Here is a 16,349-nt window from a genome sequence, read left to right on the forward strand (position 1 = left end):
ATATAATATTGTTTGATGGGCTGCCATAATGGGCAACGGATAAAATTTCCAATAAATTGACAAAACCTTGAAATACGATCATACATGAATTATTCATGGCATAAATCGGTTTAAATATGGAAATATCAAGCTTTCCCATTAATGAAGCTAATTTTAATATTGCAAAAACGGGATCCTTCTACACCATTGTACAGTAATCGATATTAGTCTTTTTCAGTCTTAATTATCTAAGCAATGAGTTCGACGACACCACCAGCAGCTCTGATCTTCTCCTCAGCCAACTTGGAAACAAATCTGGCCTTGACGATAACTGGAACGTTTGGCAATTTACCCTTACCCAACACCTTACCGTAACCACCGGCCAAAGTGTCAATGACAACAGCTTGCGAAGCAGTGGAGGTCTGCAAAGCAGAGTCTCTGCTGGCCTCTGGAACCAAAGTCCACAACTTGTCCAAGTTGATCACTGGCTTCCAGAAGTGAGCCTGTTGCTTGTGGAAGTATCTCATACCAACCTTACCGAAGTAACCTGGATGGTACTTGTCCAAATTGGATCTGTGGTGAGTCAAACCACCAGCCATACCACGACCACCGGGATGCTTTCTGTGCTTTCCAACACGACCCTTACCGGCTGTAGAATTTGAGTTAGTAAACTGAAAAAGGTAACGCTATGGGTAGATGGATTGCCATGGTCAAACTTTTCAACCTCGACGAGCATGCTTCAAGACGGCGAGCTTGTTGGTAACCTTGATAGCTGCCAGTATATGATGTTCAACGTTGGTAGCAGCAATGCCACATGACTGCTTTCATGTCGGTTTCCTGATGCATTTCTTGTTTGATGTGATCGATTTCAACTTCACCTTGAAGGCTCTCCTCGTTTGACAACGGCACCATCCTATTACCATGTATATCAAGAATCGCTACATACCAACAGTGTGACCTCTGTGTTTTCTTGTCTTTGTTAATCTGGTTGGCATTATTGATTGTTAAGAGATAGACTCTTCAAAGGATACCGAAGGAGAGAAGAACGAGTGATATTTTTCAGAGGACAGGGATGGAAGAGAATTTGGGAGGCATCTTCATCACGTGCATTAATACAGGGTTGACAACCCCTTTGGTTGGAACACTAAAAAGAGTGCATTACACAAATCTATGCGGCTCATCATGCGGAGGCCATTACTACAGCTTTCAGCTTATATTAGCAATTCTTTAGACGTAACAAACCCGAAAACGGCTCAACTTTGTTTCAGCTTATACCCCAAACCTCTTCATACGTGTCCTTCCCCTTTGTTTCAGGAATGGACCTGGTTATCCAATAGCAGTAAGCGAAGCAAACGAGGGCAAACGCGATGTACACTCCCCCACCATTCACCAATGGAAAGAACGCCCCGATAAGGAAGGTACTGAGCCAATTGAACACCATACCTTGGGATTGTGCGAGTCCCTTACATTCTGCTTGACTGACTTCAGAGATCAGCAGAAAAGGAATGGGACCAACACCAATGGCGAAGAATCCGACGTAACCTAGAACAGAGGCCACCGAAAGCATAGGGAGGTGGTTCAGAATGCCAACAGCCAGACCCAAAGAGGATATCCCCATAGCTATCGAAGACAATCTCAACAACGGTTTGCGGCCGTATTTGTCCATAAACAGAGATGCAATGAAGGTCACTGTAGCATTCAGCACAGAGATCAAGCAGTTAACTAGAATAACGCTGTTTGGGAACACCTGCACCAGCACCTGAACCCCGTAGAAAATGATGGAGTTAATGCCACAGAATTGTTGACCAATCATAATGAGAGCAGATATGTTTCTGGATTTCGAGTATTTTGGATTGGTCTCGAAGTCTGTGAGGCTGACGGTTGCGCCCTGGGATTCCTCAGCCTCGTTCTCCCAGTTTTCCACCACCGAAACATCACCATTGCGCAATATAGAGAGGATCTTGAGCGCAGAAGTTGGGTTGGATGAGTACAACCATCTGGGCGATTCGTACATGAAAACAGAACACACCAAGCTCGCCAGGGCCATCGCAGATCCCATGAGCAAGATAAGTCTCCATTGAGAATCGTTGGACCAGCACGTAGCTAGCAATTGTGTAAACAAGATACCGAGGTTGACACTCACTTGGTTGAGACTTCCCAGGAAACCCCTCAACCTCAGAGGGCTTATTTCATTGATGAACATTGGGCTAACCACCAGTCCAGTGCCTGCACCGAGACCATTGATCGTTCTGCCAAGTCCAAGAATCAAAGTCGAGTTTGCCAGACCCTCCAAGGTTGAGCCAACGAAGTAGAGAATCGACACTAGCAAAAATAGCCTTTTCCTCCCGTAACGATCACTCAAGTAGCCTGCAAACAAAGAGCCAACGAGTCCACCCAGGGGATAGCTCGAGGTGATGGCTCCAACATGCTCTTGAAACGGTATACATGTCAACAGACCGTGATCCTCAAACCAGGTGCCATCTGCCGGAACGGATCTGGCGCAATTCATGATTTCCTGAGGCGCGTTCAACTCAGACATATGGTATCCGAACTGGAGGGACGATAAGCATGCTGTCGATATCATGAAGATAAGAGTGGGTGACCACGGACTCGCGGTCCTTTCCAACAGCAGGGCTTCTGTGATACTCATGAATAAAACAAGCAGAATAAACGAGGATTAGCCACCTAAACTCTTATTCTCTTGTTGATAAACTGCACAAGGCATGCATCCCCTTCTTAAGGCTTAGCTCATCGGGTTGCACCGCCTTGAAATTTCGAGCCTAGATAGCGAGAAGATTTCACCAGAGCCCCGTGAACTACTCAGCAAACCCCCACATATCAGCACAATGTCGAACGTGGATCCCCAGACGCTGGACAACGCGACGATAAACGAGTTCACATATGAAGAAGAGCAGAAATTAAACGAGGCGAAACTGAAATTTCAGGAGGAGAACAGAGGGCACAGACTGGGCTTGAATCCGCAATACCGTTTGCCGTTTTTCATGTTCAGCGGTGGAATGGTTACTGGACTGAACGGACTGGTTTCGGGTTTCAAATCAGCCGGATTGAAGTACCTGGCATCAAATTCACATAGATTGCCCACCACGACAGGAGGCTGGTACTACTACCACAAGAGAAAGAACTACGTCTGCTACCGGGATGCCATGACGAATGCATTCAAAAGAGGCATATCGGGCTCGTTGCTGATTGGCTCGCTGTTTGGCATGGAGGCTCTACTGGATGAACTACGGGGCACTATTGATTTTGCAAATACCACGATGGCTGCTACTTTGGCTGGTTGGGTGTATTCCAATGTGTACAAGGTTGGGCACTCGTCTGCCAAGAGTCTGATGAAGAAGGGATTTCAGCTGGGACTGGGTCTTGGGTTGGCGCAAGATTTATTGAGATTCGTCAAGGGTGACGATCTCTGGTATCTGCGCGTGATGGGAGTGAGGCAAATGCCGCTCAAAGAAAGGCTAAACATCAAAAGGCCCGAGGATCTAGAAAGCGTCTAAGATTCCTCTTCATCTTCATCCAGATCCGGAACAGGATAATTCAATATCACCGCAACTCCACTCAGCTGATCCAACTGTTTGCCGGAATCGTGTAAACTGGAGAAAATCTCTACCGACCCACCCTGATTCTGGACGCTCTCCACCATCTGTACATAGTGCCTTCTGATCTTCGGGTCATCATTGCGAAACAGGGAGTCTGAAATGAGGAGAGTTTTGACCGACCCCACCAGCTCAATAGCTCGTTCACACTCCTTCAAACCATACCACGATTTGTCATTATCTTCGTTCAAGTTTTGTAGCAGTAGCTCGATCATTCGTATTTGCTGAGCAAACTTGGTATCCTCCAATCGTTTCCTCAAATCAGGCGATTCCAGAGCCTCTTCAATTCCCTGTAAGTAACCAGTTGACGATTGTCCAACCACGAATTTGGACCTGGAAAGGAGCAGTTGCTTGTTTGAATCTTGCGTGGCCCTTCTCAAGATAGTCTGCACCAAGTTCTGTGCAGTGAAACCAGGACTGATCACCAACACCACCTTCAGGGCGTCGATGTTGAAGTTCCTTATTATCGAGTCGTAGCACAGATCCAAAAATCTTGCGTATGCTTTATCGTGTGCAGCCGAGTCCCCTCTTTTCTTCTTGGGTATACTCTTTTCAACTTTCGACTTTAGAAACGTGATGTTCTCTGTAATCAGACACAGATGTGCTACTCCTTCTTCCAGAACAACTGCTCCAATCTCTGCTTTGGCGTCTATGGAGCACGCTTTATCAATCTGGTCCAACGAAACCTGGTCCCACTCTTGCTTTAATATAGTGAACTTGGAGTTGAACAGAACCTCTGCCGTATGGTAGGACCCTAGGGGAACATCATCATTCTCCACAACTGTACGACCCTTAATTCTGAGAGTATCTTCATATGAAACAGTTTCAATATCCAGAGTCAGGATCACGTTTTTCCGCTCGTTTTTGGCCTTTCCCTCTCTCTTGATGTTGCGGAACGTATGCAGCGAAATCTCATCGTGTTGATGGAGCAAGTTATATAGCGTCCACAGGTCTTCCCTATCCTGCGCCACTAGAGTTATTTGGCCCGAGCCGTCTCTTTTGATGTCTTGTTTAAGGAGTTTCATGGATCAAAATTGAGAGAAAACGAGTTACAACACGAACTTTGGTTGTACGGAGTAGATTGGATAGTTAAGCCGAGTGCCTAAAACTTTTAGCCCATCTCATCGCTATCAACTGCCATACATTATCTGGTTCTACACCCGCATTTTTGAAATTTCACTCACTGACTGACCAATACTCGGCCCGAGTATTTATTACCGAATTACTTATATAACTTCTCAGACAGTTTAACGGACTTGTGCGTTAACAATTGACGAGTTTCTACACAATTCGCCCTTGGCATTGACCAGTCTGGCAGGTGGCTTGCCGTCTTCCGTGTATGTCACTTCGAAACCTTCGGTGGTTGAAAAGTGAGGCTGAACAGTCTCCCAGACCTTCTTCTTGGGGTTCAGAACAGGCTCTGGAGTTCCGTCAAAGCCCTCAAAAAAGAGCTTGTCACCAGGCTTGGAGCCGGCCGGTGGGTTGACAAACTCCACCTTGGTCTCGTCAGAAGCACACAGCACCATTGCAGTGGACTTGATACCTCTCATGTTGACGGGCTTTAGGTTTCCAATGACCACGATGTATCTCTGCTGCATATCTTCCAATGGGATGTACTTGACCAGTCCAGAGCAGACGGTTCTTGGTTCGGCGTCACCCATTTGAATGGTGGACACATAGAGCGAATCTGCGTCTGGATGCTTGACAGCCTTTTCAATAAACCCGACTCTGAAGTCGATTTGAGCTGGACTTGGAGGGAGGGCGGCAGCTGCGGCTTTGGCATCAGCTTCAGCTTTAGCCTTGGCCTTCGCAGCCTTCTTGGCCTCAGCCTTGGCTTTGCGGGCCTCCATCTCTTCAGGGGAGATGTCCTTTCCCTTGGCATCACCACCCTTAGCAGCAACGGGAACCTCAGCCTTCTTGGCCTCGGCCTCTTTCTTTGGTTCAGACTTAGCATCCGGCTTGGCATCCTTCTTCTCCTTCACCTTGATCTCTCTTGGAACGGCAGCATCCAGATCAATCTTGATCTTCTCCTGGCCGGTCAGATTCTGCACGAGATCAGCCCATCTCAAAACGTGTCTCAGAGAAGCCACGTCACTGACACTCTGCAAATGCTTCCATGTGTTGTCAAACACAGTGACATCCGCAGCTGTGAACTTGGATCCAACAACGTAGGTCGTAGACTTCAGGTAGGTATTGAACTCATCCAGACCCTCCGGGAATCTTGCAGAGAGAGTGCTCCACTGCGAAGACAAAGCGAGCTCCTCGTTGGACAGCTCGGACAGTGACAATGGTGAGAGTGACAAAGACATATTGTGAGACTTGAGATGTGTTTTTATTTCGAAATTCTAAAGAACCCTCCCGTTCAAACTAGCTTTCCAGTATGACGCTCGATTTTTCATAGGCCTTGCCAGTCTCCAAAACTTAAATCGGAGTCGCACGACAAAATTACCTTAGCACAAGACTGGGGAGATCTGAGGCTTTTTCCTACAACAAGACAAAAAATATGGTTACACAACCGTTATCTCTCGTCCAACTATGAGCTCTGAAGATATGGACATCCAGAAGGAGATTCGAAGAGTGAGTACTTGAGCCAATAATGTCTGATTTCACTTTCAGAACAATTCACTAACGCCGCATAGAGAAAGCTACGACAGAAGGTTCCCCAGGCTTGTGGGCATTGTCGAAAAGGTCATATGACCTGCTCTGCAGGCAGACCTTGCCAGCCATGTATAAGCCGCGGTTTGGCAGAATCATGTGTGGATGCACCAAGGAAGAAAAAGAAGTATATGACAGATATCCCAGACTACTCAATCTCTCCGGTCTCCGACGTGAACAATGGCAATGGCAGTTCCATGACCAACAGCAACTCAATCTTCATGAGTTCCACTGCAGATTTGGAGTATAACATACTGGGTTCGATCACGCGAGATAACTTTACAGAGACCCCCGAGGAACACCTGGTGGCAGGTCCCCGGTTCGACAACAGCTGCAACCAGTACTTTATCGGTCCTAGCTATACATTCTCGGAGGTGGTGGAAAAGATCAGGGACTTCAAGGCTTTAGATCCCGAGACTTTCATGAGACTGAACGACTCATCAGCGGTATCTTTTTCAGTTGCTGCTCAATCAATGGGTTCCGGCAACGGACTAAAGTTCCAGGAGCCCAGCGAGATCTACTCCAAGATCAAACAACCTTTCCCATATCCCAAGTTTTATCACGTGCTGAACTTGTATTTGCGGAGGAGATTTGACAAAAAACATCTAGTTTCCATGTCTAAGTCCATGGCCGAATACAGACCCTCTTTCATTGCCGGTATGATCCATCTCAAGGAAGACGATATGATCTTCACTGAACAGTGCTTTCAGCGAACCCTACTGGAATACGACAACTACATATCCACTAGCGGAACTCCAACCCTTGTTTGGAGAAGAACCTCGCAGATTGAGTACGTGGGTGACGAGTTCTGCGTTCTGACTGGATGGTCAAAGGAGCAACTTCTGAATAAGCCCACCTTTGTGGTGGAGATAATGGACGACAAATCGTGTGTGGAGTATTTCCAGCTGTTTTCCAAGATTGCGTTTGGAGATTTCAGAGGTGCAACAATGTTGGAATGCACCCTTTTAACCCCAACGGGCGACACGATACGGACCTCCAGTATTTGGACATTGAAAAGAGACGTCTTTGGAATTCCTATGATGATCATTGCCAACTTTCTGCCGACACTACAATGAGGTCCAATGCGACGCCTACATGATATAGACTAAGCCCCAATTTGGGTGATCGCGAGGGCTGTAATCGCAGACGGTCCCAGAGTCTTTGCATTACTATTACGACCAATTAATCTTTCAAACTAGGGTATAATAGGCTCTTCGCTATAAGAACAAATACAAAATAGGCAAAACAATCACACTAGGTGAAGCGGACAGTAATGACTCAAGGTCGATCACTGACAGTTCCCTTACTGTGCAAGTATACTCTTCACAAACTCCACATAGTCAACGTTCTGGTCCTCGGTGACATTAACACCCTTGAGCAGCTCATCAACTTCCTCATCAGTGAGCTTCTCTCCAATAGAGGTCAAGATGTATCTCAATTCTCCAACACCAATGAATCCAGTCATATTCTTGTCAAAGACCTGGAAACCCTTGATGTAATCCTCGGGTTGACCCAAAGCCTTGAATCCCTCTGGACGATCCACAATCTTCACGAAAGTGGTGTAGTCCAAATCGGAGGAGACTTGAGTCTGCAATTGTGAGATCTCCGCCAAAGTTGGGTTCTGACCAACGGCACGCAGGAGATCACCAAGCGAATCAACGGCGACCTTGCCGGTACCTTTTTTATCAAAGAGAGAAAACGCGTCCTTGTAAGTTTTGTCTGACATTGTGTATTTAATTCTATTAGTTGAAATGATAGCTTAATGACACCAAACCGGTATGTTGAATCAAAAACAAAACAATCGCGTACCCGGCACGTTTGCCATTGACAGATGGTGTGCGCACGACGAAATATTTGATCCAAACTGGTCTCGAGAGTCTTGTTATCTTGTTATCGTGTTGCGGGTTATTTTTTGTAAAATTGGCACCTATAGACTGGCTATTATAAGCATTTAAGTCTTCCAGGTGATATCTATTTGCAGGTGACCCCACTGTTTGTTTTACCTAGAATGGACCAAGACCCAAAATCTACCAAGATCTCACTGGGTCCCCCATGCTGTCTCCAGTTCAGCCCGACTGATGGATCTGTGTTGTTGGCTGGAACCTATACTTTGCATAAGGAGAACGGCACAAGAACTGGGTCTATAGAAAGATACGAATTACAGACTGGAGAGCTCATCTTGACAGAGGAAGTCAAGGTTGAGTCTGCAATACTAGATCTGAAGTTCATTGACCCTACAAGGTTTATCACGGCACAGTCTACAGGAAACATAATGCTATGGAATTTGGGCAAGAATATTGAGCTGCTTAGAAATGTACAAATATTTGAAGAAGACGTGTTGGTGACTAGCATCACAATTGGCGATGATCAACTTGGGATTACTAGCACCACAGGCTCTGTCGCAACTGTCTCTAGGGAGACTCTACAAGTGACTCAAATATACGAGTCCATACACAGTCTCGAGTGTTGGTGTCTCAATTTCAACGAGGGAGTGATATACTCCGGAGGTGACGATGCTAAGCTGAATCTGATAGACCCCAGGATAGGCATGGTGACGAGAAGCTTGAGACACGACGCTGGGGTCACGAGCATACTTCCTTGGAAAGGAAGCTTGCTGAGTGGCTCGTACGACGATAATATACGACGGATCGACATCTCCAGTTTTAGAGAAGTTGAAAAGCACAATTTGGGTGGTGGGGTATGGAGACTTACCCCACAGGGTGATGAATTACTGGTCAATTGCATGTATGATGGAGCCAAGATATTGAATTCGGATTTGGAGGTCACGAAAATTCTTAGCAAGAATCACACAAGCATATGTTATGGTGGAGCATGGAAGGATGATTCGTTGGCAACATGTAGTTTTTACGACAAGGTTATACAGTTATGGTGAGGAGGACTCTGAATTCTCGAATTGCGACAACCACTGGTCAACATTTTCCCTATCAAGAGGTCCATCATACCGTGTGGGCAATTGCTTTTGCAACATCACCAATTTGGGGATTTCGGAAACAGTATAATCCAGGAGCAGCTGTTGGTTTCCCTCGAAATCGGCCTCAATGTCCACCATGGTGAAAGACTTCGTTTGAATCAGGTCGTACAACATTTTGGTAACTTCATTGGACCGTGGCTCTCCACGGTACGTGAAATTCAGCAAAAGCTGTTTGTTTGCCAGGGCAATAGGGTGCAGCTGGGTGTATTGCGTCACCGGCTGGTACACTTTGCCAGAGGGCCATAGCACCTGCTTGAAAGTCCGATTTCTTTGCAGCAATAATGCCACTCCGATAATTGAGACTGAACCACCTAATATCCACTGTTGTTTTTTTGTTAGCGCCATTTGCGGTAAATATAGATGCCACTTGAATAGATATGTACCTTGTCAAACTGAGTTGCGCATGTAGACTTGCTAATCTAATTTCAGTGCACCAACCAATTAATAAACCGGCTGTACACGACATAATTTGAATAGGCTCCAATTTGTCATGGATTGGTAATGGCGGAGAGCGATCCACTACAAGGTCCATCAGCTCTAACGGCACGGCTTTCTATTCCAGAAACTCACCTTTCTCAACACATTCACAGCAAACCTACGAGATGTCCGATTTGTTCAAGTCGATGCCTCTCATATCGCCGGTGCTAGCACCGGCTTCGTTCCCCCGGCTGGATGACCTTGAAAAGGATGAGATATCTTCCAATCTGCTGGAAGAACTGCCCAAAGTGGAGTGTATAGCCAGAGCGAGAATACCCACCACACAGGGGCCTGAAATTTTCTTACATCTATACTCAAATAATGTTGACAACAAAGAACATCTGGCCATAGTGTTCGGCGAGGATATCAGGTCGAGGACACTGTACAAACAGAGGCCTGATGATACGCAGGACGACCGGATGACGAGGGGCGCTTACATCGGAAAGCTATTTCCAGGTCGCAAATCAGCTGATCTTGATCCGAAAAGCGGAAAGGAACTGAAGTTCAGTTCAAATGGAGAGCTGATACTCGATGAGAACACGCACACCTCCCCCACCATTGTGCGTATCCATTCTGAGTGTTACACTGGAGAAACCGCGTGGAGTGCGAGGTGCGATTGCGGTGAACAATTTGATGAAGCTGGAAGACTCATGGGATTAGATGGTCACGGGTGTATAGTGTATCTGAGGCAAGAAGGAAGAGGCATCGGTCTGGGAGAGAAGCTGAAAGCATACAACCTTCAGGACCTGGGTGCTGACACGGTGCAGGCAAACTTGCTTCTGAGACATCCAGCAGACAAGAGATCTTTTTCGCTGGCGACCTCGATTCTCATGGACTTGAACCTGGTCGAAGTGAAGCTGCTGACCAACAACCCAGACAAGATTGTGGCGGTCGAGGGCAAAAATAAGGAAATCAAGGTATTAGAGAGAGTGGCCATGGTTCCGTTGGCATGGCAGGACAAAGAAGGGATTGAGAGTAAGGAGGTGGAAGGTTATCTCAGGACGAAAATTGAGAAGATGGGGCATCTGCTGCAGAAGCCGATTAACATCGGGGCGAAATGACGGGCGAGACGATGGGGCCAAATGATAGCACGAAATGACGAAAATTGGTGAACTAATCCGAAGAAAATAAAGAAAATCAGTTAGTAAAAGATAATGATCCTTACAAAAACGAGGTGTACGTTGGGGGAACGATAATACAGTTTTCAACCAGATTAGAAATTGGTCAAGTACGATAAAGAGGAGGCGAAGTACCGAAAGTAGACAGGAAACAATTAGACTGCGTAGATATTAGCCAAATTTGTGCCAAAACACGAAAAACAGCCAAGTTTACTACGACGATGTCAGGGCAGGAGAGCCCCAAAAATCGATTCGGTCTAACTCGAGTTTAGCTTCGATGATGCGCCCGGAAAGAAATGACAACCCGTGAAACTCCCCAGGAAACGGCTTAGTCGCTGATTAAACCTGCCCCACAGGTTGCGGACACTAGGAACAAATAATTCCTTTCTACCGAAAAATTAATACCGATATTCGGATCAAAAACACTCAAGGTTCCTCCTCGGCTTCTCTCTCAGTAGTCTACCATAAAGGTCCTCGGGACAAGTCTCGGGACAGTCTCGGGACAGAACAATTACCGAGAACACTTATCTTTGCCTAATCTCTGGCCTAAGTAAAGAGGAGTATCTGACGTTAGTAATACTTGGGCATCTGGACTCATACAACCGGAATACGAGATTGCGTTCTATACGAATTTCATGTATGTCGCCAGTTTTGTGGCCCATGAGAGGGCTGGAGGTGCATGCAGGGCAACGGTTTTTTATTTTCTTATTCCAGATCCGGAGTCACTCCCTCGGTCGTGTTTTTGGTAAAAAATTCTCGAGGACATAACCGGTACAGAACGGATATTACCGACCATGTTTCGAGGCAACAAAATGCATTTCCGACCCACGTTATAAGCCCCGACCGAAAAAATTAGTCATCTTCATTCCGGCCTCTAAACCGGTCCGTTGCGGAAAAGCATAACGCCCTTGAATCCCGAATACGAGGAACAGTAAGTAAAATCATGCGAGCGCCACTTAGCCGTTTTTTCAGGGAGCCCCAAGCATATAAAATTACCCTGTTTCCCTGCATCTGACAGAATAAGCTCCACATTTTTATTCAAGTCACCTCAAGACAATATCTATCTCTCACAATGTCCAAATTTTACTCTCTTGCTCCACTTGACAAAAACGGCGAACCTTTTGACTTCAAGCAATTGGAAGGCAAGGTCGTGTTGATTGTTAACGTTGCTTCCAAGTGTGGCTTTACCCCTCAATACAAGGAGTTGGAGGAGCTGTACGAGAAGTACAAGGACCAAGACTTTGTCGTTCTTGGTTTCCCATGTAACCAGTTCGGTCACCAGGAGCCAGGTACCCAAGACCAGATTGTTGAATTTTGCAGACTGAACTTCGGTGTTTCTTTCCCATTGATGAAGAAGGTTGATGTTAACGGTGCCGATGCTGATCCAGTCTACGTTTACCTGAAGGACCAGAAGTCTGGTCTTTTGGGTTTCAAGGGTATCAAGTGGAACTTCGAGAAGTTCTTGATTGACAAGAAGGGTAACGTTGTCAACAGATACTCTTCTGTCACCAGTCCTTCCAAGATCGAGGGTGCCGTCAAGGACCTGCTGAAATAAGCGGGCTATTCGTTTCGATCAGACCTAGCTGGTTTGTCGAGCTTTAATCGCTGCATTGCTATAGCTTGCTCTCAACTGCTATCATCACATGCTATAACTATTTTTTCTATTTCAACCTTTCAAATTGTATCATTTATGAAACTTTATATTATGTCAATCTCAAATGAGAATTAACGTCCTCAAACTCTATCGTTTTTGTCTTTTTGCATTCTTCGCCGCCTTCACTGGCTTTCTCTTCTTCGTAGGCTTTTTGGACTTGGTCTTTTTGGTGCCTGGCTCGTACTCTCTGAGGAGACAGGTTAACAGAGTAGTGCACCGTCTGCTGAGTTCAGAAATGCTTCTGCTCTGGAAGAAAAAGTCAAACTGAAACTGGGGACTTTTGAATATTTCCTTCTGGATCAGTTCGAAAGTATCTTCGCGATCGCTTCCAAACCTATACAGCTGAACCAGTAAGAACCTATCCTCCTCTTCGCTGAAAATCCTTCTGTTAGTCGTCGCTGGAGGGTACTCCAACACCAATTCCTGTAGAGGAAAGTGGTACTGTGACAGTTTATGCCTGAGTGCTTGCTTTTGAACCCTTTTGATTGCCAACTTCTCTTCACCCTGTTCGATTTGCGAAATATAGCGCTCATGTCCATCGATCTGGCCATAGTTTTCCCAGAAAACTTCCGAGTACTCTTTCACATCCTCAATGGTTTTGTCCTCAAACTCCGAAGCAATCTCCTCAAAACTGTCACGACCATACTTTGCACACAGATGAATGAAATGGGTGAAGTCACGCCTGGACCAGTTGCTATATCCTTCATTAGCTAGTTCTTGTTTCTCAGCCTCTTCCTCTTCAGTAAGAGGTCTAGAGTGCTCGATTTCTAGCTCTTCCAATCTCAGATCAGCCTGCTTTTGCTTCTGGGTCAGGTGCTTGCTGTCGGATAGAACTGGCTTGTATTTTGTCTGCTTCTTGAAGTAAGCCTTCTCGAGATCGTAGATCTCAGACAGTCTTGCGGGGTAGAACTGGTGATCGAACGTGTTCAGCTGCTTTGGGGGCCGAGGACCAGACTTTGCTGTAGTTCTTCCTCCAGTATGCAAAACTCCTTTATAATACATATCAACAGAGTAGTTTTCCTTCCGTTCACGCTTGGCAGGATTGATCCAGGCTAATGAGATGGCACCATTTGAAACTGGTTTTTTGCTGTAATTCTTACCATCCCACTCGTAAACTGAGGAGTCATTGGTGGTGAAATTCTGAAGATCATCTAAGCCCAGACTGGCAAATCTAGACTGCAAAACAGCTGTTCTCTCCTCAGAGGACTTAAGAATTGCATCGATTTCGTCATCGTCAATCGTTGTCTTTTCGTCCTTCTTGCCCTCTTGGAAAACGGCCGCTGCACCATGCTGAATCATAGAAAGCAGCTCTTCCTTAGAACTGGCCTGTTTCGCCTTCTGTTGCAATTCGTTGGAGATTCCGCCGGAGTTTCTACCTTGTTGGATCACCAACTGGTCTAGTCTGAGCTTTTGAGAAGCCCTTTCGATGACCTTCTCTTCAATAGCATTCTCCGTGACGAAACGGAAAACCTTGACTTGCTTTGTCTGTCCAATACGATGAGCTCTGTCCATCGCCTGGAGATCGGCCTGCGGATTCCAATCGGAATCGAACAACACAACGATATCTGCCGTGGTCAAGTTGATACCCAAACCACCTGCACGCGTAGTTAACAAGAATACAAACTTCTCAGAGTCCGGAGCATTGTAGTTATCAATCGCTTGAATTCTGTCAGCATGGTCAGTCTGGCCGTCAATGCGGCAGTATTCATAGTCCCTGAAAACACAGTAGTCTTCCAGGATATCCAGCATACGACTCATCTGGGAGAATATCAAGACCCTAGAGCCTTCTTCTTTGAACTTTTTCAGCAGTTTGTCCAACACCTTCAGCTTCTGAGAGTTGTACACCAAATGTTCATCCGTGGTATACGGAGGACCGGGTTCTGCGCCTTCAAATAAGTACGGATGGTTGCAGCATTTTCTGAGTTGCATCACGATATTGAGCAATCTTGTCTTGGACTCACGCTTGCCGTTGGCGCCATTGACAGCGTCGATATCCTTCTCGAGAATAGACTGGTACCATTGTCTTTGCATCTCGGTCATGCCCAAGTAAACGTTCACTTCCTTCTTTGGAAGAAGAGATTTTTCGACGTCCGACTTGATACGACGCAACAGGAACGGCTGAAGGACCTTGTGGAGTTGCTGAACCACGGAGCCTTGATCGCTGTCCTCGTTCCTAGCCTCACTTTCTTCTCCATTCTCAACTTTTCCACTGCTCTGGAACCATTCATCAAAAGTCTCAGAATCTGCAAAGACATCTGGAAGAATGAAATTCAGAAGGGCCCAAAGCTCATGAAGATTGTTCTGCAATGGAGTTCCGGTGATTAACAATCTCTGCTTCGAGTGGAACATTCTGATAATCTGGGAAAGCAAGGACTCCTCGTTCTTGATTCTATGGGCCTCATCAATCACAATATACTCCCAGTTGAACTTTCTGAAACTGGACTTCTCTCTGATAACAATCTCATACGAAGAAATAACGACATCGAAATCGCAGGTCATCAGCCTATTCTTGATGAGATCATCTCTCTCCTGCTTGTCACCCTGGAGGACCAAGACGTTCACCTCAGGAGTCCATTTGTTGAATTCTCTTCTCCAATTATCAAGAGTAGACTTAGGCACAACAACAAGATGTGGGCCTGGGACACAACGGATATAACGCAAGTATCCAAGAAAGGATATGGTCTGAAGAGTCTTGCCCAGACCCATTTCGTCGGCCAATATACCCGAAAGATGGTTCTGATAAAGCGATATCAACCAGTTCAAACCCTGGATTTGATAAGGCCTCAGCTCACCATCAACATATCCCGGCGATTCGTTGAATTCAAAGATTTCATCGTCCTGGCCTTCATTCAACAGCTCGGCATCTTCCTCCTTTTCGGTCTTGCGGCGTCTGTGATCGTTGCCGTCTCTATTAGGTCTATACCTGTTATCTGATTGGATTAGGTCCAATACCTGCCTGAACCTGGAGTCCTTCTCAGCCTTAGAATTGATGAAATGCTTGAAAAGAGTAGTCAGTCCCAAGAGATAGCTAAATCTTTTTGCGGTTTCCTCGACATTAAACGCTTGTTTTTCATCCCGGACGATATACTTCAATTTTCGATCAGCAACCGATATCTGCTTGTTGTAACCGGCAAAACCCGACAAATCGTATTCGGGAGTCTCAAATCTGGACGTGGATTGCGACGTATCAACCGCGTTTTCTTGATTCATCTTGGGTGATGGTAGTACAGGAGACGTCCCTTTGTAATCTCAGCAAGCAAAACCCAACCCCGATATGCAAATCTGGTCAAAAACTGATTAAAAAAAATTAATCCCAGGTGATTGTCATATTCAGTTTTTTCAATACAGATCACTGACCACGACACGGTGATGTTTGTCCAGCGAGGGGGTAGGCGCGAGGTAGTGCTTATACCAAAACCACAGTTCGACGCCGCAACGACCTTCAAAGGCTCACGGAACAGAGTTCTTTGTGAGCCTATTCGGGAGCAGTTCTGGAATCGAAACAAACGGATATAAATTAGAGCACGTCGAAATTGGAATTAGAACCCCGATAAGACTCTTTGCAACAGCGTTTCTTTGCAGAACATGAAACGCGTCCCAAGTTCCACACCTTGTCCCCACTTAAAAGCCTCGCATTATCTGCTCCGGTATTCTCTCTTATCGGAAGAACCTTTGATGATTACACCTCATCCTCTACACTTACCACTGGAGTAAATCCTTCCAAAATTGAAATTTTAGAAACCCCACGTAGAATAATTCCATCCGAAGCGGTTTGCCCTTTTTTTTATTTGCATCTCACGGTTAAACTGGTCTCCCATTGGCCATTGCTTATCACCTCGCTTGAAATTTGTGTGGGTGTG

The 16,349-nt window shown here is 45.9% G+C and overlaps 10 protein-coding genes across 10 annotated transcripts; 4 read left to right on the top strand and 6 right to left on the bottom strand.

The window, feature by feature from the left end:
• Positions 1 to 227: 227 nt before the first annotated feature.
• Positions 228 to 974, bottom strand: KUCA_T00000267001 (uncharacterized protein; the record flags this gene model as incomplete). Its single annotated transcript, XM_022604790.1, has 2 exons — positions 228 to 628; positions 926 to 974. 2 exons carry the CDS (start codon positions 972 to 974, stop codon positions 228 to 230), a joined length of 450 nt encoding a protein of 149 aa, XP_022456324.1.
• Positions 975 to 1,243: 269 nt separating this feature from the next.
• KUCA_T00000268001 (uncharacterized protein) lies at positions 1,244 to 2,629 on the bottom strand (the record flags this gene model as incomplete). The annotated part of the gene is made up of 1 exon (XM_022604791.1): positions 1,244 to 2,629. One exon carries the CDS (start codon positions 2,627 to 2,629, stop codon positions 1,244 to 1,246), a length of 1,386 nt encoding a protein of 461 aa, XP_022456325.1.
• An 861-nt stretch (positions 2,630 to 3,490) lies between these two features.
• On the bottom strand, positions 3,491 to 4,618 carry KUCA_T00000269001 (uncharacterized protein; the record flags this gene model as incomplete). Its single annotated transcript, XM_022604792.1, has 1 exon — positions 3,491 to 4,618. One exon carries the CDS (start codon positions 4,616 to 4,618, stop codon positions 3,491 to 3,493), a length of 1,128 nt encoding a protein of 375 aa, XP_022456326.1.
• Positions 4,619 to 4,840: 222 nt separating this feature from the next.
• Positions 4,841 to 5,902, bottom strand: KUCA_T00000270001 (uncharacterized protein; the record flags this gene model as incomplete). The annotated part of the gene is made up of 1 exon (XM_022604793.1): positions 4,841 to 5,902. One exon carries the CDS (start codon positions 5,900 to 5,902, stop codon positions 4,841 to 4,843), a length of 1,062 nt encoding a protein of 353 aa, XP_022456327.1.
• A 226-nt stretch (positions 5,903 to 6,128) lies between these two features.
• Positions 6,129 to 7,324, top strand: KUCA_T00000271001 (uncharacterized protein; the record flags this gene model as incomplete). The annotated part of the gene is made up of 2 exons (XM_022604794.1): positions 6,129 to 6,170; positions 6,233 to 7,324. The coding sequence occupies 2 exons, from the start codon at positions 6,129 to 6,131 to the stop codon at positions 7,322 to 7,324; spliced, it is 1,134 nt and encodes a 377-aa protein (XP_022456328.1).
• Positions 7,325 to 7,551: 227 nt separating this feature from the next.
• Positions 7,552 to 7,974, bottom strand: KUCA_T00000272001 (uncharacterized protein; the record flags this gene model as incomplete). The annotated part of the gene is made up of 1 exon (XM_022604798.1): positions 7,552 to 7,974. One exon carries the CDS (start codon positions 7,972 to 7,974, stop codon positions 7,552 to 7,554), a length of 423 nt encoding a protein of 140 aa, XP_022456329.1.
• Positions 7,975 to 8,256: 282 nt separating this feature from the next.
• KUCA_T00000273001 (uncharacterized protein) lies at positions 8,257 to 9,141 on the top strand (the record flags this gene model as incomplete). Its single annotated transcript, XM_022604799.1, has 1 exon — positions 8,257 to 9,141. The coding sequence occupies one exon, from the start codon at positions 8,257 to 8,259 to the stop codon at positions 9,139 to 9,141; it is 885 nt and encodes a 294-aa protein (XP_022456330.1).
• Positions 9,142 to 9,842: 701 nt separating this feature from the next.
• On the top strand, positions 9,843 to 10,778 carry KUCA_T00000274001 (uncharacterized protein; the record flags this gene model as incomplete). Its single annotated transcript, XM_022604800.1, has 1 exon — positions 9,843 to 10,778. The coding sequence occupies one exon, from the start codon at positions 9,843 to 9,845 to the stop codon at positions 10,776 to 10,778; it is 936 nt and encodes a 311-aa protein (XP_022456331.1).
• A 1,129-nt stretch (positions 10,779 to 11,907) lies between these two features.
• KUCA_T00000275001 (uncharacterized protein) lies at positions 11,908 to 12,390 on the top strand (the record flags this gene model as incomplete). Its single annotated transcript, XM_022604801.1, has 1 exon — positions 11,908 to 12,390. One exon carries the CDS (start codon positions 11,908 to 11,910, stop codon positions 12,388 to 12,390), a length of 483 nt encoding a protein of 160 aa, XP_022456332.1.
• A 186-nt stretch (positions 12,391 to 12,576) lies between these two features.
• KUCA_T00000276001 (uncharacterized protein) lies at positions 12,577 to 15,699 on the bottom strand (the record flags this gene model as incomplete). The annotated part of the gene is made up of 1 exon (XM_022604802.1): positions 12,577 to 15,699. One exon carries the CDS (start codon positions 15,697 to 15,699, stop codon positions 12,577 to 12,579), a length of 3,123 nt encoding a protein of 1,040 aa, XP_022456333.1.
• Positions 15,700 to 16,349: the final 650 nt, after the last annotated feature.

The sequence above is a fragment of the Kuraishia capsulata genome, genomic scaffold, assembly GCF_000576695.1.
Source record: "Kuraishia capsulata CBS 1993 genomic scaffold, Kuraishia_capsulata_scaffold_1, whole genome shotgun sequence".
NCBI lineage: Eukaryota > Fungi > Ascomycota > Pichiomycetes > Pichiales > Pichiaceae > Kuraishia > Kuraishia capsulata.